At 40.7% G+C, this 15,519-nt stretch overlaps 2 protein-coding genes across 5 annotated transcripts in view; both read right to left on the bottom strand.

The window, feature by feature from the left end:
- Positions 1-276: 276 nt before the first annotated feature.
- Positions 277-7,521, bottom strand: LOC139218880 (complement decay-accelerating factor, GPI-anchored). Of its 4 annotated transcripts, XM_070850612.1 has the most exons (13): positions 7,207-7,513; positions 5,882-6,067; positions 5,657-5,756; positions 5,093-5,163; positions 4,776-4,958; positions 3,907-3,957; positions 3,625-3,726; positions 3,370-3,447; positions 1,857-1,895; positions 1,730-1,771; positions 1,586-1,637; positions 805-880; positions 277-558 (listed from the first exon to the last, which is right to left on the bottom strand). In XM_070850612.1, exons 1-12 carry the CDS (start codon positions 7,286-7,288, stop codon positions 823-825), a joined length of 1,044 nt encoding a protein of 347 aa, XP_070706713.1. In that variant the 5' UTR covers positions 7,289-7,513; the 3' UTR covers positions 277-558; positions 805-822. The 4 variants fall into 4 exon arrangements, with proteins under 4 accessions (XP_070706713.1, XP_070706723.1, XP_070706731.1 ...); XM_070850622.1 differs by lacking the exon at positions 805-880 and having other exon boundaries at positions 7,207-7,521; XM_070850630.1 differs by lacking the exon at positions 3,907-3,957 and having other exon boundaries at positions 7,207-7,514.
- A 7,452-nt stretch (positions 7,522-14,973) lies between these two features.
- Positions 14,974-15,519, bottom strand: part of LOC139210197 (membrane-associated guanylate kinase, WW and PDZ domain-containing protein 3) — a 112,635-nt gene continuing 112,089 nt past the window's right edge. Inside the window, exon 22 of the mRNA XM_070840198.1 lies at positions 14,974-15,023. Within this exon, the coding sequence (XP_070696299.1) occupies positions 14,974-15,023 (50 nt within the window). The remainder of the gene's footprint in view (positions 15,024-15,519) is intronic.

Raw genomic sequence — 15,519 nt, 5'->3', positions numbered from 1 at the left:
AGAAAGTTTCCGATTACTTTGCACTGTTTAAAAAAAAAAAGAGCCCCAGAACAATAGACAATGACGAAAAGAAAAGTCAGGAGGCGAAGAATGCAGCTGATTGTATCTGTATCAGTCGCCATTTCAGTCTGTAAACTGAACTGACCACATTGTGTGCCGCTTGAATCACTTTTTTCATGAGTCTCTCCTCACAAAACAGCACATTAATAACATGTAAGCATATGGCTTTAAGATTTCTCATGAACTCAAAACCGACGACTTCATGACACACGACAGTGATGTTAACGTGTTTATTCCAATCTACAACATAAACAATGTACAAAATATTATTCTATAGCTGCATGAACTATTTACAATTATTAAAGGAATGTGGCAATAAAAAAATGGATTGTTACAAAAAGTGCGTTTCATCATTCATGTCGATATAAATTATGAATAACATTAAAGTGAATTCTATTCTGTCCCGTCGACTCAGAAAGGCACTTCCACAGTTTGCTGGCACGTCCCTGCCGGGTCACAGATGCTCTTTAACAGATAGGCGAGGTTCCGTTTGCAGAGCTGGCGTTGACAAGAGACGGAGAGAAAACTGTTGAAGTTGAGCTTCACACACACAAATAGCACACCACTCATGCCTTGTTCGACTTCATTTGTAAAACACATTTCATGTTCCCACTTAAGATTTTGTATGTTAGCTTTTTTCCTGAGAAGTAAAGAGAACAATTCTTCAATATTTTCAGAGGTATTTTGGTTGTTTCATGACAATTAGCTCTTGATTACAGTAAAAACACAGCAGTTGACAGGTACCTTATTCGGGCAGGCAATCTAAAGATTTTGGAACTGTAATAACTCCGGCTTCAGGTCTTCTCTGGTGTCATATGAGCTATGGTGTCATCAAATAAGGAATTTATGTCAGAAATGTTGGGTTATATTATTTTTATGTTAAAATTGTATTCAATTGCTTAAGTATAAGTATTGCATACTTAATTAGCATTCAGAAATGTTAGTGTTAGTCACTGCAACTTTCAGAAAACAATGGGGTTTTTTTTTTGTAAAGTTATGTTACGTTAAGGCAAGTTTCTCTGGCTGATGTTTGGTTTATCTGGATTATATGTGAATTTCATCAGATGAATATCAAGTTGCAATTCTGCCTTAGTCTCTTTGTTGGGATCAAATTAATGTCTAACAAAAAGACAAAATCACAGTCACACCCGGACTCATCCCAGCCTGATGGGAATTTTTTTTTCCTGATACTGATATCAATGTCACCTCTTGATTTATGAAAGAATTTCCTGTTGACTTCCCTCATTCCTCAGCACAAGTACAGACACTTAGACTAGATTTCCTCAAAGAGTTAAAAAACTAAAAAGCAGTGAGGAATCGGAGCCTGCCGCAGAGTTAGCAACGTACAAGTTACTGCGAATGACTTTACTGCATGCTCTATTTGTTCACAGAAATAAGGCGTGGATGTTATTGTGCATTCAAGAGGAGAAAGTGCAAAGAGAGAAAGCAACAGACGTATAAAAAGCTACTACTACTACTACTGAGCCATGCATTAAAATGTTGAGAGTAAATTGATGGATCTTACCCTTTTCTCTTTAGAAGAAACTTGTGAAAAATGAAAACAACTATACAAGAAACTGTAAAGAAAATAGTAATGAAAAAAGATGTATTATATTTTGTATTTCAACCGCAAAATGTTTGAGGTCCAAACAGAAAGATCGTACGTTACCTACTGACACGATGATCACACTGATTATAACGGGTGTATATCCTGGAAGACAAATGCAAAGTTAAATGCAGAGCGTGAATAAAAACACATTGTAACATGCTGATAAAACTGGTGATCAATAGCTCACCAATGTCCTTGGCGATATCCACATCCCCATCGTGCATCTCTGCGAGTATAAAGCAGTGTCATTAATATGAAAACTATATAACCTGCCATGGACAAACAAGATGCACTCAGGCTCCATCAGAAACATTATCAACATACGCAAGAAGGCCTCTTACAAACTCAACACCCCATTTCGTGATTTAAAGCCACTAAGTGTAAAAGTTTTAGTCCATTATATGAACTTCCAAATCATTTTGCTGGTGTTTGGTTTAATATACAATAAACTTGTGCGTGCATGTTGCTCCCAGCCCATTCATCTCAGTGAGGGGGAAGAAGACCACAGACATTAATATATTAACTGGCACCGAAGCTGAGGGAGGGGACATCTCTGAGAATATTAAATGACTCGTGGGTCAGTAAATTAAAGCCATTATCATCCGCTTTGCAAACAATGAAAATCACAAGGCAAACTGAGAGCCATACATTACAGTGTTTAAGAAACAACATTGGCATTTTGGGAAATATGCTTACAAGCTTCCTTAGATTTAAATGAGATGATTGACACCATTCACATGTCTCTCTGGTAAATATGAAACTACAGCCAACAGCTGGTTAGCTTATCTTCGCACGGGGACTGGAACCAGCGGCAAACAGCTGGCCTGCCAAAATGTCACCATCAGCACCCCTGAAACTCACTAATTAACGTGTTATATCTCATTTGTTTAATCTGAGCAAAAACTAAAGTGTAAAAACACAATTCCTCATTTTATGAGGGGTTATGTGCCGGATTTATATCTTGGCTGTGAACGGTAACTTTATGGGTTCTCTGCTGGTTGCCTGGCAACTGCTCAGATCCAAATATAGCCCGGCACATTTCCCCCCCATAAAACGGCAAATTGTTGTTTTTACACTTTCATCTAACTCTGCCAGGGAGCAAATAAACGTATTTCCCCAAATGTCAAACTATTTGTTCAGTTAAGTTTATTAGTTCAAGTGTTCCAGGAAACGTATAAAAAGGCGACTAAATAACTAAGAAGCTCAATTAGTGAGCTACGATCAGCTGTCCATACCAACAACACTAATTTTCCTCATAAATGGTTTTCTTGTATAACTGAGTGTAGTCATTATATGGTTACTACTGTGCCAGCTGTAATTTCTACTACTCTCCTTACCCACTATAACCAGACTCAAAGTAGTAAATCTAGTGTGGCCCTTACAGACCCATTTAAGCTGCCCTAAAAGAAAACCCAGATATATTTTTTTTCATTCTGCTGTGATGACAAAAGAAAAAAATCTTTCTTCCCCCCAATTAAGCAACCAGGTAACAGGAAACAACTGAAATGACAAACACCAAATAGACACAAAACGCAAAGTTCAGAAGTACAGAAGCCTGGAGGCTATTCATAAGGCAGTCCTCGGAGGTTTGCTGAGGAAGCAAAGTCTGTTATTAAATCCAAAGCTTGTAATCATGCAATTTCCAAACGGGAAAGAAGATTCAAACTCGACTGCTTTTTTTTCATTAGATTGCTCAGTACCTTGAAATGAAGATGGTGTCACTGATGTGTCACTGATTGTCGTAGCTTTACCCTCAGCTGTGAAAATGTCCCTGCCACCTTTGAACAGAGCGACCAGAAAGATTCTTAATTCTTCTCGAAGCGAATGCTGAGAGGCCATTTCTGAGACGCATGCAGCATGCACGTGATCCATTCATCCTGCAAAGTGCTGTGCCTAAGAGGTGTCCGACTTAATGCAACATGCCAATTGGCTTGTTCTGAGAAATATTTCTGTACCTCGCACCGAGGGTGAGGCAGGTGAGACAGGTGGTACTGCGCTCATAGGTTTATCACTGTGGGCTGTGGGTGCGACCGATGAGTCTGAAGTCGTGGATGCTTCTGCGACATGGAGAATAAGTAGTGTCAAAATATTTGTGCCACCTATAGATGGAAGTCTTAATAAACTGAATTCCTCATAGGGAGGGAGCTCAAGTAAAAAAATGACTGGATAACATTATAATGACATTATTGAAATTCTTCAGTGTGAAAATATTTGTGTGATTTCCTGGATTTCTATACCTTGTGCTGGAGGTAAAGCTGTTGGTGTTACAATGTCTTTTGTTGTCACACCTACAAATGAGAACACTACTGAATTTATCTGGTGTTAAGGTTAAGATCATTCATCAGCCAGTTACGCGTCTGGTGGAGAGTTGCTCCTTAGTCGATACAGTGTTGAGCTGTTAGCGAGAGTGTTAGTGTGGCAGTTAGTAACCAACCAGGCACGAGCGGAGAAGAGAAAAATGCTGCAAAGACTGAATACTGCTTCACATAACAGCTCGGGAGAAGAGCGCACAGAGTGGGCTTTGAGTGATGATGTTTAAACTTGCCAGCAGTGTAATCAGCGTGTCCTCAGTGACGCCATAGCAACACCTACAGTAAGTGCACGTTAAGTGAATGCAGTTTATAACAGATGAACCTTTGGTGTGAGTGATAGAAAGAGCGCTGCAAACCCTGTTCATGCCCGTACTCATGTTACGGGACAGCATTTCAAAGCATTACAGGGATTTTCCCAACATTTTTCTTACATTCCAGGCAGCCATTTAAAAAAATGTATGTGTCTGCAGCGTGAAAATCAACTTGCAGAGCATTGAAACTGGCTTAAGAACCTGACATCAGACTCGACACTGACATCTGAGGCTTGAGAGCGAGCTGATGAGCATCAACGCTTTTTCTTTCTCATCACATTCACGTTATCATGTTGTTATTCTTCTTGATTTAATTCTCAGACAGTGCAGAGCTGTATAGTACGAGCATTTGTGCTTGAATGGCTTAAAACATGCCAAAAACTTGTTTGGTGCTTCAGCAAACAGCACTTGATATGCATTTAGTTTTGCCTGCCTCTCATCAGTGTTCACAGAAGGTCGGACACACGGATGAAGTCTGCTCACCTTTGCACTCGGGAGGCGGAGAATCGTATTCGCTAGTTTCGCTGCACATGATGCTATCGTTCCCAACGAGGGTGTATCCTTCGTTGCAGATGTACTGTATGATTTCTCCATATTGTGGGTCATCTTGAGAATCCCACGAGCTCCTGCCATTGGTCACTTCGGGGGGTGTGTCACATTCTACGACTGAGGGATCAGACAAAGAGGCGATTTCAAAAACAGCCATGTATTGAAAACAACTTGAAAATAGCTCTTGCTGCAGGAATGAACCAAACATTTGTTTCACTGCTTCTGGTTGTGACAACGTAAGAGACATTTACTTCCACAGGCGGCTCTTCCTCCCCACCCTGAAGCATAGCACTGTTTGTACGCCGTTCCGCTAATCTGGTAACTGTTGACAAAAGAAGAAAAATAAAGCAGGAGTGTTCATTTACAGCAAATTAATACTGCAGCGCCGTGATTTTTAGAATGCGTTGGAAAGGACATTCAGACTTGAAAATCTTTAGACAAGTTTAGACAAGAACTATGTATCAACAAGTCTCTCAGCGTTAGTAAAAGGAGCCAAGTTTCTAATCAGTGAAACTCTGACGTCACACTTTCTGGCCACAGAGCTGTTTGACTTTCAAGACTATTTACTTTTCTTTAGAGATCTTTACCATGAGTGAAATCACCTTGACTTTAGTCATCTATGTCTTTGTGCCAGCAGTGCCGTCTGTCTTGTAAAGAGCTGCAGAAAGAGATTAGTGACTCTCTACTGAAGGCTCCCTGCGTGTTGGGAGTTGCTGCTTGTCTAAATTTAAGGCATGACTAGATTTCTCAGATGTAGTTCAACCAGTTAGCGGACCTGGTTGAAAGATTTCATCCCTTTATACATTTCTACTCACCCTTTATCGCAGATTACGTGTATCGTGGCACCAAACAGGGTACCGGCGCTGATGTTAAAGCTCATGTTGGGCTGAACTCTAGGGGGACCACAGTCCTTCTCTGTAAGATACAAACAAACAAGACAACTGCTGCTGGACATTTAAGCTGAGATACTGAGCCCAGGAGGGCAGAATGAGGATGTTTGATAAAAGTGTTCAGTCATACTGAAAGTAGTCAGGACTTACTTTTACAGATGAGACTGGGTTCAGTCCAGTTCCCACCCTTGCAGGTTATAATCCCAAAGCCATTTTCTTTAACATATCCATTAGCACACTCTAAAGTGACTTCAACGTCCTCTGGAAATGTATTCATTAGGAGAGCTTCGTCGGTTAAGACAATATTCCCCCATCCCTGAGGTTTAGGACACTCAGCTGAGGGAAAAAAAAAAAGAGACAAAGAGGCGACGTCAACAGCGACGTCTTTTTGTTTCAAATCCAGCTCCAGTCAGAACGACAGCAAACCTGAAAGCCTGTGATGTGATTAAACACATCAATACATAAAGCAAATAACAGACCATGTAGACATTTACAGAGACATGAAAGCACGTGAGACGATGTGTGCTGACACTTTCTAAAGAGGCACCATTTATGAAAGGTTTCAATACTTTTAGTAAGTAGTACAATTGTTGGTTAATATATAATTTACTAATTCTTTATGGTTAGAAACTATCAGGTAGAAATACACTTGGTTTCCATTTTCCCATTTCCATCCAACTCTAGAGTTTCTCACTCAGTATGTCATTAATAGAGGACTAATGCATTCATTCTGCATTTCTAAATGTTAATAAGATAATAATCAAAGCAGTTTTCCATAACCTGACAGAAGTTTGTTTTTTTTAAGAACTAATAACAGATCTATATCATTATTATCAAGCTTTATTTATTAACATAATAAAGTCATTCGTTACAACTTATTAAACCTTCAGGCTTGTTTAAGAAAGAGCTTCTCCTCCAAAAAGAAGTTGTGTGTGTTTGTGGTGGTCTGGAAGACAGTTTATATTGACATCTACATACTTAATTGATCTTAGTCTTAATTGGTTTTATGTCTAAGTAAACCACAGCAAACCTCCACAACACCTGCACACTGTGGTCCTCGTTGAATGAGGCGTGCTACAGGACTACATTCCTGAACAGTTTTGTTCTCCCCGGAGGGAGAAGAGAATTAAAACAGCTTTGGTGTAACGTAATCCAGCAGATCACCGCCATCAACTGATCTCAGCGCTGAAACATTATTTAATGAACACCTCTATGACAGGGTCAACAAACGCTGAACATCACAGGCACTGAAATGAAGTGGATGCAGATTGTAATACTGTTCTAATAATAATAATAATAATGTTATTTTACTCACATGATGAGGGGTCTGTGCTCAGTTAGGACACATGTGATAAATGACTTTACAGAAGATGCCATCACAGTAAGCGACGGTTCAGAAATGAAAACGCAGCCTCTCATGTGACTTGATAAATATTATCTCATCAACCAGACTGCGACGCTGACGTCTCACTGACCTGCTGCCCTCACGACAAAGAGGTAGATCACCAGCAGAGCTCGGACTCTCCGCCGTCCACAGGTGTCCGCTGCAGGGTCCATGCCGGACCGCGGGAGGAAGAGGAGGAGGAGGAGGAGGGAAAAGACCCGGGTCCGCACGGAGTCTCTGTCAGTCCGACTTCAGAGCCACGACTGTGTCCTCTGCCGGGCAGCGGTGATCCTCCCCTTCATGCTGCACCGCCACCACTCAAGTACACAAAGACAGGAAGTGCCCCTTCACAATAAAAGCAGACAGCTAGCCTGTGTTGCTATTTAATCGTAATTAACACACTGTTCCTTAGACTTAGACTTTACTTTATTGATCGCCCATAGGAGGATATTCACATATTACAGCAGCAACAGAGGCAGGGCAAGATGAGCTGTGATAGAAAAAAAAGGAATAAAATAAGCAACAGTAGAAAAATAAGCAATAGTAAATAAATATATATTGTAATGATAATAAACAACATATACTGATGAATTCCTCCTGGGTGAATGATTATGTGATATCAAAGCGCTTTGAGTAGTCGAAATGATACAAATACAGACCATTTACCATTGCTGTGCGTGCCTGTGACAAAATTAAAGATTTTGTATGCTTGTGACTATATTTGATATATCTTATTTTGAAAGGCCAAACAGGAAGTTGTATTTTTAAGAGTGTCACGCTTGACACTGGTGTGTACCAGTGGTGCGTACCAGTGTCAGGATGGACTGACACAAACGCAAGTCTCAGACTGAGCCAAGACCGGTGTATAAAATCTACCACATTTGAACCACTCAGTGTTTTAAATGAGACAAATGAGACAAACACAGACTCTCAGTCTGTTCACCAGTGAGAGCAGCTCAGCAGTCCCACCTCCTCCGAGAAGTGGAGATCTCTCCCAAAGTGTTGCAACTGCAGAGAGTGGAAATATGATGGGTGTGCCCTGGAAAGAAGGGGGGGTATTCCCTCTGAGTCTCTCCAAGAGAACATGATACATGTCAGACTAAATTTCATTAAGTACAGCAAGCAGGCTAAAAAAAAAATAATAAGGCCACCACCACGAGCAGCAACAACAACAACAACAACAACACTGACAATAATGTTAATAATGAGAACAATAATAATTCAGAATTCTGCTAATAATAATGAGGATTCAGATGATTTGAGGTAGTTTACAGTACATTACAGAGCTGAGTCACCTCAGTCTGGGGTTCAGGTTATTGTTATGGATACATTCCTTAGTTTTCCTCAACAAGGGGGCTGTGCCTCATTGCCTCACACACACTCCGGGGTAAATTCCAGTGACTTAACTCCACCACCCATTTCTAACCACAGCAGTCTGCTGACAGGAGCCATCTCCCTCCTCCGCCCAGCGTTGCCTGAGAAACCCACAGACACATTGCCTAGAGGCCCATCAACAAAAACTCTAATAACGTTCAATGGCCCGTGTCTGTACTCTTTAGTGCCTTTGAACCGGTGAGGAAACACCAGGATTGGGGGGTATTCTGGGGATTGGGAGCACTTTTTAGTGTGCATTACATTACAAAAAAGTAGGATATGAAAAGAAATCCCTCAGTGTGGATGCAGAAAACACCCCATCACACTCAACCTGAAGTAAAGCCAATAAAATGTGACCCATAAAAACTGTGTGGTGCCCCTCATGTCCTTATAAGGTCTGTAAAATCTCGCGTTTGTTGGTACCTAATGCTACTTTTCCAAGCTGGCTCTCATGCTGTGGCACACACTGAATCTCTTATCTTTCCAAACACCCTGTCCACGTGAACGATTAAGACGCCTCCCTTCTCAGCAACCCTCTCAGAAGAGAGCATCTGCTTCTCCTCAAGTCTGATAATGGAGAAAAGAGGTTGCCACCCAAGAATGATTATCTGTCCACTGCTACATAGTTCACCTGCCTTTCCCATGCTCGGGCATACCACAGATGTGATGTAAACGGCAGCAGGATCAAAACCTTTTACTCCACACACACACACACACACACACACACTTAATATCTTCACACACACAAATAACTCTATGAAAAACGGCTTTTTTTCTTCTCTTTGACTGCAATTTCTACCTGATGTGAAGATTTTACAAAGATACAAACTTATGACTTAGACTTTTCTTTATTGATCCCCCATAGGGGGAAATTCATCATGTTACAGCAGCAACAAGTAATAGAAAAAAAGAAAGAATAAAGAACAAACGTACTGATTTGCTGCTGCCAGATAAAGTCTATTTAGCACAAGAAAAAAGCTCAAACTGCGCTTATTCTTTTCATCCTTGCGATAATGACTTCTGACAGAAGAACGTAGAAAACAGATGAACTGAGACAAGACATTTTATTATACTCACCTAAATTGTTGTGAGCTCCTCTCCGACCATGCACAACTCTTCACTGTAAGTCTGCTACATCTAGTGGTGTAAAAAAAGAACTGCCACAAAATGAAGAAGCCCCGACTACAGAAGCCGTGTTGTTTTCTACTAGTGATGCACGTGACTCTTATTTATGCAGAGACCATAAAAATGTCGACCAGTATGCATCACATGAGTTCTGCTCTCTGACATACAGCAGAAACACACACACACACACACACACACATAATACTCTCTATTATTGGAAATGGCTAAATTACTGTTGTGCGTGTGTTTTTCACAAGGGTAACTTCAGTAACTTAGAAAAAAAATTATTTATGCCATTCACATCTAATCCATAAATCCATAAATATATAAGCTATAAATATCACCGACTGGCTCTTACATTCTGAGTTTATGGTTGCATTGAAAATTACTGTTTTTGTCTAATTAAATTTTGCCCCACTTATGATCTTTCATTCCACATTAATGCGGCAGAATGGGATTGTTTCACGACAGAAGAGGCAACAAAAACACAATGTTTGGGGTTACAGCAGCTTAACATTCAGATGTTCCTGCAAAGGCGTATTTCTAAAACACCGAGTGTCACATTTCCTGATAAAAGCGATCAAGTTAGTACCTGATACAGAACATAAACTGTCACATTTCAGCCATTTCTAAACAATTTTGTTAAATATCACATTACTTGCTATTAAGTCATCCTGTGGCCATTCGGGCTGCTCTTTCATGGCCACATCAATTTCTGAATGACTGAGCAGGTCTTGTAAAACCAGGGTCAAAGTCACTAACATAATGGAAGTACAGAGGGTCTTAGCAGTCATTCACACATAAATTGTATTTCTACATCACAAGAGGATTATATTAGAACCGTGAAGATGTTTTTAATTAACCTGCAGGAACTGCTTTAGTGACCAGCTGTATACATACCTGTAGGTGCCTGTGGTGGCACTGTTTATGTCAGAGGTGAATTTTATAGAGAACATTGAAAAGATTAGCACATTTGAATTGTAGAAACAAAGATTAAAAAGGTTAAAAAAAAATCTTCAGTCTTTTTCTAAACAGCAGTTGTGCAAATGGTCTGTATCAGTTGGTTTGTAGAAGCTCCCAACAGTTAATCTAGTTTTGATTTTACAAAAGCTTAAAAGATCCTGCACAAGAGTAACTAACAAGAACAAAAATGTACTGCGGAGCCTTTGACAAACCTCTTTTAATGGATCTCTTGCAGTCAACACCTGTTTGAGTTATTTCTTATTCACCGTGTGTCATTAATTCATTCATGAGTTTTGGCTTTATGTAAAATATACAGCAGGGTGTTTAACCAGATTCATTGCTTATATAACCTTGTATTTCTCATGGAGCTGAAATTTCATTGAGGATTTGAAGCCAGTCTGAACAGATTTCATTTATGGTCTCGTTCCTAATACGGCCCCATATGATTCATGCTTGTTCTGGAGTATGGATATTTAATGGACACGGCGCATACGTGGCATAAGATGCCTCTGAGCTCTCTCTTGTCATTGACAACACATCTACTTTGAGCAGTCGAGCTCTCCCTGTTGAGAAAAGCAGTCCGCTACCATGACAACTGGAAATCTGCCATAGTAACAGTGGCTTACGTTGCGTTGTCACATGAAAGGACAGTGTTGTTGGACTGTAGTGTGAAATAAACTAACCTAAATGACTGTTCTGTGAACAGTTATAACTGTGCTGGCAGTAAAGTATGCATATAGCTGAAAAATAGAATAGCATGGGCCAAGAGGTCCACAGTGTGTTTTCAGTAAAACTTTATTTTTCAGTGCATGAACGGAACACCATGTCAAGGTCATAGTCTATCCTTTTCAATCCATTTTTAAATATTTTCTCTTTTTTTTTTTTACATAAAAAAATAATGGAGCGATTTAATATACCTCTATTTTTTTCCCCCAGAAAGAGCACTCAGCAAGTATTTATAAAGGTGCTGTACAATGTACAAACATTTACATCTACTGTTCCTACAGAATGTAGAAGATACCACAAGGATTGTTTTTCTAATGAAGCGATGCAAGGCCACAGTATGATACAGAGATGAGATACAAAATGGTCAAAAAGTAAAAGCATAAAGGAGAACAACAGTGCAGGGGACATAGAATAAAAAGGGCATTATCTGGTTCACCAGAGTGAACTGCCTGTACCTGACACTCAGGGTTGGATTTACTCATTCCACCAACCAAACTATTGCACAAAAACCTACCACTGATTGGCTCATAACATATCTTCTATCCTCTATTATTTTTTTTTTACCTGAAAGCTCCCTTATACAATCACAGGCTCTTTATCACACTCAATCACAGGCCTGAACCACCCATTGACTGTCATTGATATTGACTTAATCACTTTGCTACTAAACTGTGTTCCCTGAGCTCATCTGAACATGTCTTAATCTCATACGTTGTATTAGCAGGTACGCTGAGCGTATTTCCTCTGTCATGATTTTACACCAGAAGCTTCAGAATGTCGCAAAGCAACAGTGAAATGAGACAATGTGATAATTTCTCATTTCCACTGATCCAATGTCATTATTACGTTACGTCAGCTCAACTACCCTTAAAATATGTAAGAAGGTGAGATCGCTGCATGCCTGTCTTACGTCAGCAGCATGCACAATATTTCACTAAACCACCACATCACTCTCTAAGCTCCATTATCCTTCAGGCTACCCTGGCACATGACCACACAGCAGGATTGACAAGTATATACATTTAAAACCCTCATTTTTCTTTTCTCAATAGGCAAAGGTAAAACCATTAGGGACATGACTGAGAACTTGCACAGTTTATATAAATTCGGCCACTTTGGCCTTAAATAGTGAATCTTTTAGAAAAAAATGAAATAGCTTTATAAAATAATAATAATATCAATCAAATGGCAATGCATTGGTAGCAAGTCAACATCACAAATCAATTACAACTCATGGTCATTCTGTTATGCTACAAGGGCAGATGCAGTGCAATGGAATTCAATAGATATTTAAAAGTTAGAATCTGCAAAACATGACACATTCAAATATATATATATATATTATATTTCACAATGAGACACGTTTTGAGCGATTGCAAACATTTGGTACAGCGGTTTGCACGTCACCTATACATTTCATGAACTACAAGATCCATGGTAATTCCTACCACTGAAATACACCGGGAGGATGGTGAGAGCTCAAATAACATGGGACAAATCTTCGAAGTCTATATCAAAATGTGGAATGGCTTGATACAGCTACATATACACGTATTAATCTATCATCTCAATAAATTACACAATGGTTGCTTATCATACACATGGTAAACAAGATCTCAAACCACAAGTTTCTGGTCTTTTTAATGATACTGTTTGTATGGAGGAGAGTCATGTCTATAAGCATAGAACAGTCGAGAGTCCCCGGTAAAGTGAACGCTTGCTGGATTGTATCAGAAATCTGCCTGGTGTCGAGGATGAGAAATATAAACAAGAAACAGGATCACTCTCAGTGATGTGCAGAATACGTGCAGTAAAGCAAATAGAAGGACCGACTGCATGCAGTTGAGCAAACTTTTAAGAAAAAGTCAAAATATCCCACAATGAGAGCAAGAGCAAAATTAAACCCTAGGTGACAGTCACACGTGGTGTATACTACAGGCGAGAGGCGAGGGCCTTTCTCCTTTCTTTGCATATGGGTCATTGCATTGTAATGGTTGAAGCGCTGTTGGTTGTCGTTGTTCCACAGGAGGCTCCCAGGATTGGCACATATTCACATTTGAAAATGTCTTGTCTGGCAAGGCCCCAAGCGTGCCGCACATGCTTAAGTCCCACATCAAAGTTGCTGAAGCAGCGGACAAGACGGAGGGGAGCTGCTACATGCCACATGTGATGTCACAGGACTCCCAAAAAATACCATGTCAAAAAGACAAATCTGGACACGGTCCAAAACCTAATAAAAGTGGCACCATGTTGCACTTTTCTGTTTTATGGAAGAACTCAGAAAAACAATCCACTGAGGGTGCTGTTAAATATTCCATGGCACAGCTCAAGTCTGGGTGATATTCAATATTCTATCGCATAAGGTCACGAAGGACCTCTGCCTGGGAGAGGATTTTGGCTGAGCTGGGCACTTTCCAAGGGCCAGGGCTAACAGGTCCCTTTGGGCTCTGCGGGGTCTCTGGAATACTGTTTATAGAGGCCACAATGTCTTCCTTATTACTGACTTCTTTGGAGTAAGAAAACGTGTCTCGTCTTCCTTTTGCCTCTTTTGGCGAAACTACGGAACCTTTTCTACTCCATATATCTTTAAAAGACAGCATTGATTCTCTTTTGGTGGTCGTCTCTTTACTTGTACTCCTGTCTTCCGTAGATTTACACTTCCCATTAGCATCTCTCTGCCTCGAGTCTTTCTCGGTATCTTTCTCGCTCTCTCTGACTGTACGAGGTGATGTCCTGTGATGGTGCGACTGTCCCATCACTCGTCTTTTAAAACTTTCTTGCTCCCGGCCAGGCTTGGTCCTCTCTCCTCTCCCTTCCATCTCCCTTCCTTGCGTGTACCTTCTGATCTCAAGATCCCCCCCTTTGCCATTTTTCTTTTCATGATCCAAGCTGTCTCTGCTGGAAGAGTCTTTTAATTTCCTCTGAGGGCCTTGTTGATGCCCTGCGCGCTGCAAGGTTGAAGCCACTTGCTGTCCAGCTTGAGGAGACTTCCCAGGGCTTAGGGTTAGGCTCATGGATCGTGTTTTGGTCTGTGTCTTAGACATCCTGTTTCTGCTCAGTGTATCTTCCTGTGCCTGACTCTCAGTCTTTTTGGGAGTGTGATGTTGCTCTTTGGCTTTAGGAAATGTCTCCCCTGTTTTCTTTGGGCTGCTTAGCTCTCTGGAATCTTTTGTGGGCCTTGTCCTCTTGTAGAAGTTCATATGCTCAGGGGAGGCGGGAGAGAACCTTTCCACCTCCTTGTCTGCCCACTCACCACTCTCCTCCACTGAGCTTAAACCCCTGCTGCTGCGGGGCTTGAGGCCTTGTGGGGATATGGTGCTCCAGCTGTGGGAATGTTTCAATTGGCTGGAGAGGGGAGGGGAAACAAAGATGGAAGCCCCGGTGGGATATGGAGAGGACAGGGGTGATGTGTCAGAGAAAAACACCTCTCCGAAAGAGCTTGTGGGTGAAATGAGTTTTTGATCACGTTGACCTGTAAGAGAAGCACACGTTTTAAACGGAGACACCGAATGGACACACGAATATTAGATGTTCCACACACAATACTGACATTCAGAAAGCGAGAGAAGAAAAATGGATTACACCGAGAGTTGAACAGTGGGAAGATAATGTGAGGTCGAGAGGAATTACCAAGGTAAAAGAGAAGAGGCCACTAAAAGCAGTGAAGGTGTTAGTGTTGGTGCTCAGTGTAGTAGCACACAGTAGAAGAAGCTGTGCTACCTGCATCAGGGGCAAGAGAAAAAGAGCCAAAAGAAAGAATATGGTTAGAGATTGAATTCATAAATAAAAAAACTCAATAAAGAAAAGTAGATTCAGATCAATGCGGGCTGCTTTCCAAAACAGGCTCCATCAATTACCAAACGGATGGAGTCATTATCATCGGCTAAGCATTAGGCGGAGTTACGGATTCAGCATGTATTTAACCAGTGTCAGCGTCCTCGTACACCATTTAGGAGATAAATCCAAGCCAGCTGCTAACTAAAGTTTCATTGTAAACGTGAATTAAACATGCCATGGCTGACACTTGACTATGAATGATATGCTGTACACTTGAGGGGAACTGTGACCAAGAGTTGGATGAGAGGATTGATATCACTCTCATCTCTCATCTATGACATTAGATATGAAGGCAGGAGATTAGCTTAGCTTAGCATTAAGACATCAAACTGTTAGCCTTGCTCTGTCCAAAGGTAAAAAAAAGAAATACAGCCTACCA

The sequence above is a fragment of the Pempheris klunzingeri genome, chromosome 2 (genome assembly GCF_042242105.1).
Source record: "Pempheris klunzingeri isolate RE-2024b chromosome 2, fPemKlu1.hap1, whole genome shotgun sequence".
In the NCBI taxonomy this organism is placed as follows: Eukaryota; Metazoa; Chordata; class Actinopteri; order Acropomatiformes; family Pempheridae; genus Pempheris; species Pempheris klunzingeri.
The sequence above is the reverse complement of the archived record's forward strand: the minus strand, read 5'-3'. Positions and strand labels throughout refer to the sequence as shown.